Below are 15,698 nucleotides of genomic sequence, written 5' to 3'. Positions count from 1 at the left end.
TAATTTTATTCTTAATTTACTTTTAATTTTATTCCTAATTTACTCTTAATTTTCTCTTAATTTTATTCTTAATTTACTCTTAATTTTATTATTAACTTTAATCTATCACTTATTTTATTTTTTAAATAATAACACTTTACGATGACGGATACTTCATGGTTGTAATTTAATTTTAAAAACACTTCAATATTAAAAAAACACTCTGCGAGCTTTCGGGCCGGAGCCCCTTTTCAAGCACTAGTCATTACAAATTTAATTGTCTTTCGGGCCGGATATTAAATTAAATTTGTGAGGACTAGTGCTTGAAAAGGGGCTCCGGCCCGAAAGCTCGCAGAGTGTTTTTTTTTAAATATTGTAAGCGTGTTTAAAATAAAATTACTAATATCCGTTGTCGTAATCAATTAAAAACCATGGTAAATAAATTCAACATATACGATTATTTCATTCTTAATATTATTTTATTACTAATTTACTTTTTTACCTTTAATTTAATTCTTAATATTAATTTTTTATTAATTCCATTCTTAATATTAATTTATTATCCGTTTCATGCTTAATTTTTATTAATTATTAGTTTCATTCTTATTATTCTTTTTTTTTTTCAGTTTAAGCCTACCTGTCAAATAAAGGAGATACACATCTGGAAATTAACATACTTAAAAATAAACATAACAAACACAAGTTTTTTTAAACGATTAACTAGAAAAAACACTAACTTTAACTATTGTACAATTCTTTTCATTTATAATACTTTGTTAAAACACACTTTTTCATTTTTTCCCTGAAACAAATTAATTATTATTAATTTATTATTAGTTTCATTCTTATTATTAATTTATTATTAAATTTATTCTTAATTTTAATTATTTATTATTTTAATTCTTAATATTGATTATATATTATTTTAATTCTGTATATTAATTATATATTATTTTATTATTTTAATTCAAAAATATTATTATTTTAACTCAAAATATTATTATTTTAACTCAAAATATTATTATTTTAACTCAAAATATTATTATTTTAACTCAAAATATTATTATTTTAACTCAAAATATTATTATTTAAATTCAAAATATTATTATTTTAATTCAAAATATTATTTTAATTCAAAATATTATTATTTTAATTCAAAATATTATTATTTTAATTCAAAATATTATTATTTTAATTCTTAACATTATTTACTTATAATTTTATTTCCTAAAATTATTTATTATTTAATTCTTAACATTATTTATTTATAATTTTATTTCCTAATTTTATCTATTTATAATTTTTATTTCCTAACATTAATTATTATTTCAATTCTTAATATTAATTATTTATTATTTTAATTCTTAATATTAATTATTTATTATTTTAATTCTTAAATTAATTATTTATTATTTTAATTCTTAATATTAATTATTTATTATTTTAATTCTTAATAATATTTTTTTAATAAAACTAAGCGTTTAGCGCCACTAAATAGAGGGCTCCATATTCCTAGAACAGACAGCGACGAGGTTTACTATATACTCTTCTTCTATACCCTGACCGCTAGTTTGCAGATATCCAAAGGCCACTCTACCTATGACAACGGTGAAAAGTAAATGAAATTGATAAGATTTGTTCCTTTATCAGAGTATAGTTCTTGCGCCATCTCTGATGCGCCGAACAAAAAAAACACGGAGAAAAGTAAAAAAGCGGCTATAAAGATTTTCCCTTCAATTTCGATTCTACTTTCTTTATTGTCGAACGTATAACAGAGAGGAAATGCGGGGAAATTCTCCGCGCGAAGGTATTCCAAATATTAAGAAGCACCTCTGAATAGAACCGCGGTAAAGAATATTTCAATTGTTTTGTTTGTTCAACGGAATTGATGGTATATAGGAAAAACGAAGTTTACCTTTTTTCCAAGTAAAAAGAAAAAGATTTCTTTAAAAATTGACAAATTGCGTTTGGAGTTTTGGGGAATGTTTTGTATCAATAGCCAAACGAAACGGGCGTTTTCTTATTTTAAACGAGCAAGATTTGCCCCGAGCCAATTTTCTTCCGTTCAATATCATTAAATATGTATTTTTGGGGAGATTTTACCTCGGTTGAATTTTGCGCGATTTTTGATTTAAGGATAGTACTACTTACATTCTACGCGGTATATAGAAATTGAAAAATGGGTTTTAAACCGATAAATTAATTACGAGGCTACGCCGCCAACGTGATAAATACTAGATGATAGCGTTATATTATAATTTATTTACATACGCGTATTGCGTCATGGTTAAAGAGTTATTTAATTAATCAAAACCACCGTAATAATTTATAATTAGACACCCAAGTCGTTTCATAGTAACGTCTTCATCTAAGGTTCGCGAATAGTTCAATTTACAAATTGCTTACAGGGAAAACTGGCTTTTGCAGCCAAGCCCTTAGAGGTTTCAATTTTAATGCTCTTATTTATACCAGATGGCGCCAATTTAAACTTCTTGTTTGGAACGGAATAAATACTTCCTAATTTATTACAGAAAAAAAACACTTCTATCATTATTTTAAGCGACGTGTTTTGTAACAAGTTGGCAAGCCAAAATATACCTCTCCTCGGAAGAGTTTTTAATTTTCAGTGAAGCGTAACTGTATCCGTGGTTCTGTGGTAGAACGCTCACCTGTCGTGCAAGAGGGCTCGGGTTCGAATCCCGGCCGATTAAGAAATTATACTACACCCAATGACAAAAAGAGGGCGCTTTTGTAAAAACCTTTTCCCTGATTCTAAGAAACTGGGTACGCAGTGATTACCCTTTGCCCCGAAAATGCGAACGCGTTCGCAGGCCTGACAGACAGCCCCACAGACAGATAGACAGACACGGTGGTTGTATAACCCCTCCTAGGGTACAAAGTCCCCTCGGAGAGGTAAAAATTATAAATATCAATTCAACTTAGGAAAAATTTGACTTAAAATGAAACACGCGGCTACTAGATTTCTGACTTTGGCACCATCTGGTACGACTTCGCGTAATTAAAACTCGGCTTTTAATGGCTTTACCCCCGTGAAAGGATCTTCTCCCTTATCAAATATGTATCGAACTATAATATTATTTCTAATTAAATAAGTTGATTCCGAAAATCACACTCTCAGAAGCTTTAAGGAACACAACGGATTAGACGACATAATGATAGATGAAACGAAATTTTTATCCACCAGGGTAGAAAGTATTTGTAATTTTTAAATAGACTTACAAAATGGTCAAATAACAACTGAAATTATCGGTAGTTATTTTTCAAGGCTATATTAAAAGAGAATGCTACGCGGGTTCGCCATTTGGGATGTGACACTGCAATAGATGTTATTATTTTTGCAAATTTTATCAGCAGTTTGAGGTATCTTATTGGAGTTATAATGGCCTGTTCTAGAATTCCACTTTCTCCAAAGCTAAATTTCATTTCTATTTTGAGATCTACAGGCACTATGCCCGTTTAAAAAAACCCACTTTGAAATAGGATGCTACATTTTGAATTATTTAAAATAGTCCAAGTTCTTTAAGAGGATTTTTTGTCTAATTGCAGTCGCAATGCGTCATAAAAGTGTGTCTCGATGCGGATACCCGCAGATTGTCTACTGACGATAGGTAATTGTTTGAAGTGCTGGAGTCAGTAAGTCAAATATTTAGTTTCATAACTGAAATTCAAATGAGGGTAATGGTCTAGCACTTCCCGCAAATGCCACGAGATAGCGTAAGTAGTTTAGGTAACATTTGTGGGAAACATAATAGATTTTACCAGCGCTTCACCACCCATATAGATTTTAATACTCACATATTAGTGATTTTGGAAGGGCGAATTTAAAGCTCACTTTTTTAAATAAATCATTTTTTTTAAAGTTCATAAACGGAGTAATTTGCGGGTTTTAAGTAAATAAAATTTATGGGAAAATAAACTAAATTTTACTACTAATTGCAAACCATATCGCTACTTCTAAGGTTGCAAAAAAGTAATAAAGAGAGCAGAGAGTCGAATACACACCCATGAATAGCTATCTTCGCTAAACCCACGGTCCACCTCATAATCATCGTGTTGGTGATGTTGGTGGTGGTTGTGTCGGTGCTAAAAAAATTAACAAACAATCGTTAAGTAGCACGCGTCGGCATCACGAGGGGGGCGAACTAGGTTTTTGCATTTGGTCGAGTGACGAATTCAAGCGCTTCTTCTACCGAGAAATGTACCATTCGGGTGGGTGATATCTCGTTTTCGTGTACTAACCAGAAATTAACTATTCTAAATAAAATTCAGATTGAATGGTTGGTTGGGAATGTTTAAAGCGATGGTACGGCGGTGAGTGTCGTTGGACGAGAAGAAAAGGTACATTTAGAGAACGAAACGGAACGAGCGAGCGTGTGATTACGTGGACTGTCACGGTACGACAGTTAAAGCTGGTGAGGGTATTGGTACGTACGGTACGGCGGTACTTGAGGTTGCGGTGTATATAGAACGAGGGAGAATGAGACGGTACTCACCGTGGCTCTGAGTAAGTGGGAGTCGTTGACTCCCGGCATTAGGACGGCTTGGCTAGTTTCGGCTGCGTGATGAGCAGCCGCGGCGGCGCACCTTTGTCTGTGGTGCTCGGCGATGCGAGCCATTTGGATGCTCCGTTGCTTCCTCATGGTAATTCTCTTACCGAGGTAACCGACGGTCGCGTACTCGACGAGCGAGGCGAAGACCATGACGAAACAGGTCCCCAAATAGACGTCGATGCTTTTTATATAGGAGATCTTGGGTAAGGCGGCGTTGGTGCTGGACATGAGCGTGGTCATGGTCAGCACGGTGGTCACTCCTAAGGAGACGCGGGCGGGAGTGGCGTTGCGATGCAGCCAAAAGGACACCCAGGAGATGACGACGATAAGGCCAGCTGGGATGTACATCTGGATCAGGTAGTAGCCCATACTTCTGACGAACTGAATCTCGCAGGCTAATCTAGAGTAATTACCTGTTCAAACGAAAATGCTCGCTCAAAAAAAAGCTAATTCCTAAACATATTTACCACTTTATATTTACGATTTAAGTTTTATCGAGAAAAAGGTAAAAATCTATCAAAGGGTCTCCAATGCCCCACGTTGGAATAAGCTATAAAATAGTCCTTTAAAGATATCCCTTAAGGACAGCGCGTGGAATCCGCACTCTCATTTACTCGCGAACATATCAGAGACCAGTAAAATGTGTTCGCTACCACCGAGTGGTCGCGGATTTAATTAATGCGAGATAATATCTTTTAACCCTTTTCCGCCCAGTCACCGAAAATGTTTTCGGGTTTGTCCGCTAAAAGAAATCTTTAAGGGCGATATACGGGTGAAAAGCCAATGCTAAAGGGGTTCCACCACACCATCTAAGAAGAGCCAGGAAAGCCAAAAAGTGTTAATTAAGGAGGCTGAAGGACTGGCTCATTTATTTTGCCCTTCGATCTCTTTCATCTCGAAATCCGATAGAAAGAAATTGACAAAAGATTTTTTCCGCGCTATTCCTCTCGAGGTGTCTTTCCGAGTTTTAACAAAGTTCGAAGAATTAATAAATAAATGCTTTATTAGGGATAACCTATTAAGTCAGAAGACTTATTTACAATAGGGGCCACACATTAAATAATTAAATTAAAATACTTAAAGATACAAATATTGAGTTTAGAAAGTCATAGGCCAAGTTCTGTCAAGTGTTGTATTATGAGCTTTTTAAAAGACGTTAACGTCCTCGTTTCTTTAATTATCAGTTCTGAGATTATTCCAGGGGCTAATTCCGTTGAATTTGGTACCGATATCCCGATACCTAGAATTACAGGTTTCCACTATGAAGTCGTTATTCTTACTCCTAGTTGTATATTGTGCGGTGGGGACTTGGAACCACTTTAAATGTATTCCGGGAGAATCTTATTTTTTACTTTGCACATAAAAATGAGTGAATTTATGCAATATGTACAGTTTAGAGTAAGAAAATGTATTGCTTTCCTAGCAGCCGTTGATGAAGAACGTTTCTTTTGTCCAGTAATTAATTTTGCACCGGAGTTATGTATAATTTCCAGTTTGTCAAGATTTCCTTTTGCTGCTTTATTATAAAAGATATTCCCATAGTCAAAAACAGGCTTCACTATGGATATATGTCCAGTGATGGCTGTAGGGATCTAATTAGCCATAATCGCGACTTTTTTTTAACTTCATTTGACTGAATATTCCACTTAAGGTTTTCATCGATCCATACCCCAAGGTATTTAAACGCGTCTACTCTATCAATTGCTGCCTGGTTTTCGTCAAATTTAGATTTGAATAAGGAAATATTTTAAAAAAAAGTGATTTGACCTTGTTCCGCAAAATTTGACGGGAAATTATATTAACTGAGGTATTCGCTTAAATCAAACAGCTTGAGGGTGAATTACACTGCCCAATTATTCGTAAAAACATAAATTGATTTGTAGTTAAGGCCTATCCACACTAGCTAACAATTTTGCAAAACATTGTTGGTCAGCACGAGTCGCAAATCAAACTCTTCCGTGTGATTGGAGAAAAAATGGTTTACGTGTTGGGCACAGAAACGCTTTGTTGGCCGGGTTTCGAAAATCGGCAGGTTTTTCTGACTATAAGCGTTAGGTTCAAATATTTGAATCAAATAATTTTCGTACCCATCCCTTAGAATGCATAAACTAAAGATAAAATTAATAATGCATACCTTTATTAATGTAAATTAACATATTTTCTACTAAAAGACGTAATTTTTAAATAATTAATAGACATTTTTTTGCCGGTTACCGCAACTTTCTGTGGAGTGTATGAACTAAAAAGCAACTTGTTTTACTACCTCGAGTAGAAAAGCGTGTTCACTAACAAAGTTGGGCAAAAAAGTTGCCTCTTGGGAATAGAAATTAAGAGACGAGTCCTAGAAGTTTGTCCAAATACAAACAAATAATGAAAAACATTCTATGCCTTATCTGCCAGATAATTTTGAAAATAAGTCTTATCTAACAAGGTACTATCTAAAGATCAACGACTGCTTTTAACAGAAGTATAAGTGTATTAAATAAATTTACTTTCTCTGGACTAAGGTTACGCTTAAAATTTACTATTTTCTCTTTAATATACATCTAAAATCAAAGTTTTTGTTCGTAATGTTTGTGTAGAAAAATACATTTGCATTCTGATAAGAAATGGTCAAACGTAGTTGCAATTGGTCTGTTTTTATTCCTTCGAATTGTTGGGAGTAAAATAACGTTTGACCGAAAGTACAAGTCATTGAAAGCTTATATAGAAAATAGAGGCGAAACAACGACTGGAAAAGGAAAGGCAAGAAGGCTCTGTTATGGTCAATAGAAAAGCTATAACAATGGCCCTTCAATAGAATCTCCCCAAAGTTTAAAAAGACAGTTCTGGCATTTCGCGAAACGTCTTAGCGCGAGGTCATCGTGGTGGTCAACGTCTTCACCGCGCCAAAATAAAAAGATATTTCGAATAGGGTTTGGCATACTGTATTTCTCACCCATATTGACTTTCTTTCGAAGCCAAAACAATCTAGATGTATCAGCTCCTCCTCGAATGTGGTTCGCATTTATATTCTCCAATCTAGCACCACGGAAAGGGCCGCTGAATCTATATTGTTCAATTTAGACTCAAAACCTAGTTTTTTTTGTGCCCGTCGTATAAACTATTGATAGCGAGAGAACCACCCGCTACTCTAAGCAACGGCTGGGGCGAAGTGAAGTTGATATTCTTGACGCTTTGTTGAAAGTTTAAAGGCTAACTTAACCGTTTTATCTGTTAGGAAAGAGAAGGATATTTTTCGTTCTGAAGAAGGTCATTGGCTCGCTATCCTCGAACGTGGCCGAAACTAGCTCTATATCCGATAGTCTTAAGTTTCTTTAATGTTTTTACCTGTTGTTAACTGTATCTCTTTGGACTTCTGTCTAAAACCCAGAACTTTGAACTGAGGCAACTCCACGTCGGCCGACATAGAAACAGACTGATCTTCCTTCGCCCATTTATATCGGATATCTCTCATGGTATATCCAACTACAAATAAAGACAAAGTCACTTTTTTAAACAAATATAAAATAGGAATACCAGGAATCTGATTAATTTCGAAATATTTCTATTTAAAAAACGTAAAAGTCATCGTGGAAAGATTTTTGATTGCTTCATTGAAAATCTTTTATTTAGTTTAGTAATAAATAATAAATATAATACGTTATTTGAATACCAATTATATTGAATATGCGTTTAAGAATCATGGTTCATCGTAGATTTTTTCATTTCGAATTTTAAGTATCTTTTACCATACTAATAAAAGAATAATTCATCAATACAAGACTAAATGGTTGGAAACACGGTATTTTTGGTTAAATCTTGTTCCCAGCCATTAAGGCATATCTTCCCATAGTTTTTTAAATTTAGATCTTCCAAACATTGTATCTTATATTTATTTCGTCCGTTGTTAACTTAATATCATTTAATTCAAAGAATACGGTATGGAATTAATAAATTTAAAAGCAATTAAAGTTTGTATTGAAACATAACAAAGCTAGACGCAACAGTTCGTGCAAAAAAGTTAGGTTAAAAGACATTTATATGTTAATCTTAGAGAATAATGTTAAAGGTTCACAGAATAGTTTGAAAAATTGGTGCCAAATTTCATATAGCTCCGTCAGGTGACTAAGACACGTGATTAAATTCATACGATTCTGTTTCCTTTAAAGCTTTTAAAAACATCAGTTACAAGAAATTATTAGCACTGGTTTTCCAAGCTTTTAAATTCAGAAAAGAAGTATGCACCAGCAGTTCTATGTTTTTAAGGTACCAGCTATGATGTTAAGAAATTTACACTTTGTTGCTTTGGGATAATGGTACTCTTTATACTTGGGTAGAATGATTTGTTGAGAAGATTTTTAGCTTAGCTTCCAATACCTCTCATGTTAGTATCAAAAAATGATTAAGGCATCTGATCAATCTAAACTTAATTTAATCATGGGTTGGACATTCAAAGAAATACCGTACACTTTCATAGATATCACAACCTCTTTCTAGCTGAGATACCAGATCAGAAAGTAAAAGTTACGTTTACTTTACTTTTTTCAAAAAAGTCAAAATGTTTTTATGATAAAATACGCGAATAAGTAGATTAGTCCATAATGAAAAGGGATAAAATAGCTAAACCCTGAACAAATTTGAAGAAAATAAAAAAACTTACAAATAAGTCGTACCAATAGGTCTTCGAGTAAACCAAAAGACGCGAAACTCGGACCAAATAAATCTTCGAGTAAAAAACTATATAAAAACTAAATAAAATAGGCAGAAATTCCAACGGTAGACCGGTTTCGTTCTATTTGGAACTCATCAGTACCGTGCGGGAAATCTGGCTGGCGACTGTTATATCTAAAAGAAAAACTAAGCCTAAACATTAAAAATTTCAAAATGCGTTGCATAGCAACGGAAAGCCGAAAAGGGGGAGAGTGGTGAAGAATAGCATATACGAATGCTTGGATCTTAAAATTCATTTTGCACGTGATAATACGGCGTCATGTTAGGGTATAAAAGCAGGGATATAACCATAGATATAGGAAACGTATATAAAGGTCTAGATAAAATATTTCAAAGGGAGTGAATACGGAGGTGACAGCTAGCAGAAACGCGTAATTTCTGCAGCCTATCCTTATAAGGCGCTATCTATCGGTAAGAAAGCTCGTGCTATCGTCGCGAGAGCCATTGTCTCCTGCTTAAAAATTATACTAAAAGTCACCAACAGATGGTGTCTAAAGACTACGGCCTGCGGAAAGGTCAAGCACTTCGTACTAAAATGCTAAGAGAGCTCGCGCTCTTGGTCACGTGCCTTCCTCGGTGTCTGCTAGGTGTCACTTCCGTATTTTATGTTAGGCTTAGACGCCCCGAAATTTATCTAGACCTTTCTATACATTTCTTATATCTATGGATATAACCCTGCTATACCTCATGATGTAAAGGCACTGCCACGCGCAATAACGTAATTTTGAAATCGGTCAATTATTACGAGTTATTTGTAAGTTTTTTAATTTCTTCAAATTTGTTTAGGGTTTAGCTATTTTATCCCTTTTCATTATGGACTAATCTACTTATTCGCGTATTTTATCATCCTTTGCACAGTCCATAGGTGGTTTCTTCTAAACTTTTCGTAAATATTTTTATAATTTTCTAATAAAACCATATAATATGGTTTTCAAATCTGTAGCAGACAGCTGTTAGATTAACGATTTTTAAATTTAAAATGACAGTTTTATTACTGAAAACTCCCCGACAAAATGACTCTTTTTAGGATTTAATTGTGACGCGAAGTTAGAGTTCGATTTTCGACTGAAACAAACCAGGAACTAGCTATTTCGGGGACAAAAACTCGCCTCGTTAGAGAAAGTGGTTTTTAATAATGTGACATTTAAAAGCTCCTCCCTCCGAAATGAAAAGAGGAACGAGAGCGAGGTGCTGGCGCGGAAAAGAGAAAAGGAACCGGCCAAAAAAAGCAAACAACTGAAAACCCAGTTTGCGTTTCCCGCTTCTCTTTGTCAGTTTTTATTCCGCCATCTCTTCTACTTTCCAAACTATCTCTTCAAAATTCCTTTGTGTCGAGCTAATTTATTTCGCGAACGTTAAGTAGCCGCCACTTCACTTCTTTTTCGCGAGTTAGTTTTTAAATTGACAATGGCTTAGTTAAATTTCCAAAGACGACAATAGTCAAAAAAGCTAAGTAACTAAGCTTTCGGTAATTAAAAACAGAAAAAAGAAGAATTAAATATTCTTTAAGTTCGTGATAAAAATTAAAACGTTTTTAAATAACAATACTTATTATTATCATAAGTAACGTAATAACAATAAGTATGACACTTCCTATTACTTTAATGCTAATTTTCTAACCGAACCTTTTTTCGGCACTGATACTCTCTTCAAGCTGTGACTTGACTCGCGACTTACCGTTTTGGAGGACTAGGGCTGCGTTCAGAAACGCTCACCGGTGAGTCCGCTGACACCGGTGTTTTACTGAACGCCATTTTAATTTCGGGTATTGACGTCACGATAGCCATCGGTGAGACACCGAAGTCACCGAAAGAGATAGTCGGTTTTTCCGATGACTGACGTCATTACTGACGTAAAACTACTATTAATGCTACCAGGGACGTAGGAACGTTCTAGAAGTTGGAGGGGGCAAAGATAAACGAAAAGTGGTCTGGAGAATGGTTTTTAATTTTAAATGGAATGTAACTTCTCCGAATGCATGTGTACTTGTCATTACTATGTAAATTGACGGGAAAAGACTGAAATTTAAACACAGTTGAGGTTCTATAAACTGTATATGCTTTTAAAATGATAATTTGACTCTTTTGAAGATTTCAACTGACCAAAGGTTGGAGGGGGCAATAACATAAGTTGCCCCTCCCAGCAATATTCTAGGGAGTGGCATTGCCCCGCCTGCCCCTCCCGGTTCCTACGCCCCTGAATGCTACGCTATTTTAAAAAACACCGATGACTGAATAAAAGCGTTCAGCAACTTACGACGTCATTATGACGAAAAAGCTCATCGGTGGAAAATATAAATCCATCGGGTTTTTTTCCGTTGACTGTTTCTGAACGTACCCTAGGTTTTGATAAAATATTTAAGCCTAATATCGGAGAGCACGTTCTGGAGTCGCGAGGGGCTTTGGCTTTGTTTTGAAGCCCGAGTGCGAATCATGCGTGATAAAAAAACATGAGCTCGTGGCGCCGTTAAAAACTTTTTTAATTTTTATCATTTTAGCCTAATATTTCTCCTATCTATCGGAAACCAGATATTTCGGCTTAACGGAATTATCTCATATTTTAGACACTAGAGGGCTCTATGCTGAGAAAACATCTTGATTACGCGATAACTATAAAAATCAGTTTGGTTGTAAATCTCGTTAATTGTCATACTTATGGTTATTATGTTACTTATGTTCTTATCAATAGAGTTGTTAATTTACCGGGAAATTTAAATGCGGAAAAATTTCAGAAAATCGGAAAAATAAAAAATTGACTAGTCTAGAGGTTTAGTTTTACTTTTGGATTTGATAAAATGCCGCGAAATTCGAACTTGTGAACAATATATTAGGCTAATCATGGAATGAAAACATTTTTTTTCTTTTTTCGGGAAAATACGGAAAATATTCCGTAAAAGGGCCTCGGTAATTTTCCACTGAAAATTTTTCTACTTGGGATTTTGAAAATTTCTAAGGGTGCCCCCTTGGAAAATTTTATAAATTTAATTTTTTTTCTTAAATTTTGATAAATTTTTTCTAGTTTTTGCATTTTAATTTTTTTTAATCTTTTGGAAAAATTTCCAAGGGGGCACCCTTAGAATTTTTCAAAATCCCATGTTTTTTTCGGTAGGGAATAATCCATTTTGTGTTGTCAAAAACATTTTCGGTTGCCATGGCAACACTAATGCCCGTTGAAACTTTTCCTGTTGGGAATTTTCATGATTCATTAAGGCCTACTTAACCCCCGAGTTTGGACAAAATCGGTGTGTTACACCTTGGGTAGTCTCCTTATGAGTTAGCTACCTCCTCAATAAAAAAATCAAAACCACCAGGTAACTCATTGGTTCCATAAATCTGACGTCTTCCGACGCGATGGAAACGTACGCCTGTGACGTTTTTCCTCCCCTTTCTCGAAAATGAAACGATGATGACTGCGGGTCGTCTCAAGATAGACATTCTCACTAACTATGAATAAATGCTTTCTGGTTATTATCAAAACTGATTAAGACATCTGATCAATCTGAACTGAATTTCATCACGGGTCGGACATTCAAAGAAATCTCGTACACTTTCCAAGAAATGCGACCAGAAATCCGAAATCCGACAAGAAATCGAGAAATTGCAAAATTGCGAAATCCGACGAGAAATCCTTTAATCCAACGAGAAATCCCGAAATCCGACGTGAAATCGATAAATTTCAAGATCGCGAAATTCGACGAGAAATCCTTTAATCCAACGAGAAATCCCTAAATCCGACAAGAAATCGAGAAATTGCAAAATTGCGAAATCCGACGAGAAATCCTTTAATCCAACGAGAAATCCCGAAATCCGACGTGAAATCGATAAATTTCAAGATCGCGAAATTCGACGAGAAATCCTTTAATCCAACGAGAAATCCCTAAATCCGACGTGAAATCCATAAATTTCAAGATCGCGAAATCCGACGAGAAATCCCGAAATCCGACGTGAAATCGATAAATTTCAAGATCGCGAAATTCGACGAGAAATCCTTTAATCCAACGAGAAATCCCGAAATCCGACGTGAAATCCATAAATTTCAAAATCGCGAAATTCGACGATAAATCCTTTAATCCAACGAGAAATCCCGAAATCCGGCGAGAAATCCCGAAATCCGACGTGAAATCCATAAATTTCAAAATCGCGAAATTCGGCGATAAATCCTTTAATCCAACGAGAAATCCCGAAATCCGGGACAAATGTTAAGAAATCCGAAAACCAACAATAAATCTTGAAATCCAGCGGGCAATCCCGGATTTCAAAATCCCTACACATTTTTGGTAAAAGATACTTTTACTTTACGTGAGATAATGCTTTTCAAAAAAACCTCTAAATGTTTTTATTAATAAAAGCACATAATATGGTTTTCAAATCTGTAGCTGAAAGCTGTTCGATTAAAGAATTTTTAAATTTAAAAGCAGATCACGTAAGGCTAACGGAATATCTGTTTAAAACAAGAATGAGACACACAGATAGCAGATATCCTTAACTCTTATACAAATGGGAATAATCTATCGTATAAATAAGCCAATTGGAAAATAAGGAAAGAGGTATTGATTTTTCCAAACTCGTCATATTGCGGTTAAAACAGTTGTTTGTTTTACAGAAAAGCAACGTCGTACTAAAGTTTCCAATAATTGGGAAGAAAGAATATTTGTCGATTCTGCCAGATGTGACCTTACAAAAAGCACTGCCGTATTTCCGCCTAGGCCAACCTAGGCCGTGGCCTAGGGGCCCATCCTTTTAAGGGGACCTCCAGTGACCGTAATTACTGTATTCGAAGGCATAAATATATAATATCAATCGTAATTTATATTGGAGAAATTCCTAGGTAGAAGATTTTGTTTTAAAATTAGCAAAATTTCTGCCTGGCAGTTTACGGACGCAGCCTTAAATCTAAATGTTGCATAATAATCGCATATTTAGTCGACGATTGTTAAGAGATTTTATTTAGTAATATAACCGTAGAGCTCAGACTTCTACGCTGAATCAGGGAAATTCAGGCACAGCCTAGTTCCAGGGATAAGAGTAAATGCAGCGCGTGAAAAGGGTGCCCAGACTCCTTATCTGCCTATGGGCCCAGGATCTCTAAGTCCGGCCCTGACAAAAAGGGGGACATTGTTAAACCATTTGCCAGTTACCAGTTTAATAATTCCTCAGATTTCGAATAATTATAATTAAATAGAACCCGAGAAGCCGAACGAGAGCTAAGATATTACTCAAATTTCGTCGCAATTTGATTAAGAATAATTCGTTGGACAGCATTCTGGCAATAGCAATTTTCGATTAAACTCACAGCTTTCGATTTCCACCGTGCATAATTGGCGATCCATGGGAAAATACTGCAAATCCATCGGACAACTGGCTGTTATTGTTATCCTGAAAATAGAAATTGGAAACGGAATTTAGAATTACGAATAATGAAACGGAGACGAACACCAGACACTAATGTGACGAAGGTAAATTTGCATTAAACAATGTAAGAGATTGTAAATGTATTAAACGCCGAATAATTGGAATCCTTAATTTACATTTATTGATTTTCCGCAACCATTCCGGTATCAGGGAAGACGTCTTGACTTCAAAGGGATTTCCTTTTAACACTTGTTAACTTGAAAACTCGGAACAACTCCTTCCGCGTTGAGTTTTCAAGGTCACTCCCCAAAAGTTAACGGTGTTTTTCCCCGAGATCGTCGGTTTCCATAAACATTTTTGAGGTTAATGGTTATAATACGTGTAGGTGGCTGTTGGCTCTGGTGGTGTGAAGGACTTGCCACCTAGGAACAACAAACACAAGGAGAACCCAGCTAGCCTTTAAACACGCTAACGCAGTGTTATGTACAGATTTCATTGGACGAACCTTTACGCTGAATGTTTTACTGGCAGGGGGGGAGGGAGACAATTTCCGAATTTTCCTCTTCCGACGGCAGCGGGCGCTAAAACGTTTAACCAATGAAAACTGTACACAAGAAAATCCACGACTTTTGACGGGTTGCGTTCTCCTGGTGTGGGGTGCTGTGTTTGTTGCTCCTAGCTGACAGTCTCGAGGGACATAAATATTATTCTTATTGGCACTTGTTCTAGAAATCTGATATGATACACCTGAGGTATTATTTGGTTTTGAAAACGTTGGAAAAAGAAATATAAAAAGTTGACCGATTTCAATATTACGTTTTTGCGCAGGCATATTTACCTGCTTTTATACCCTAGCATGGCGGGTAATTTTCAAGCGCCAAATGAAATTTAAGATCTTAAAACTAAATTCCAAAATGTGATCAAAATTTATTTTACCTTTTCTGTTTATTGTTCAGGAATAAATTACTTAAAATTATTAAATAATTCTAGAAAATATAACCATTTTAAAAATGAAACCATGGAGGAAGCACGTGACTGATACTGCGTTCAGTCAATAGGAGCGGACATCTCCATAGAAGAGGAG

General features: G+C 35.1%; 1 protein-coding gene across 1 annotated transcript in view; it reads right to left on the bottom strand.

Annotated features, from left to right (window-relative positions):
- The window catches only part of LOC149943514 (gamma-aminobutyric acid receptor subunit beta-like), a 199,180-nt gene that overhangs the window by 22,567 nt on the left and 160,915 nt on the right, over positions 1-15,698 (bottom strand). Inside the window, exons 5-8 of the mRNA XM_090176112.1 lie at positions 14,556-14,638; positions 7,881-8,018; positions 4,494-4,963; positions 4,003-4,083 (exon numbers count right to left, since the gene is read on the bottom strand). Of these exons, the coding sequence (XP_090032238.1) occupies positions 4,003-4,083; positions 4,494-4,963; positions 7,881-8,018; positions 14,556-14,638 (772 nt within the window). The remainder of the gene's footprint in view (positions 1-4,002; positions 4,084-4,493; positions 4,964-7,880; positions 8,019-14,555; positions 14,639-15,698) is intronic.

The sequence above is a fragment of the Leiobunum rupestre genome, chromosome 5 (genome assembly GCF_980474605.1).
Source record: "Leiobunum rupestre chromosome 5, qqLeiRupe1.1.hap1, whole genome shotgun sequence".
Lineage (NCBI taxonomy): Eukaryota > Metazoa > Arthropoda > Arachnida > Opiliones > Sclerosomatidae > Leiobunum > Leiobunum rupestre.
This window is presented reverse-complemented; position numbering and strand designations above follow the sequence as displayed.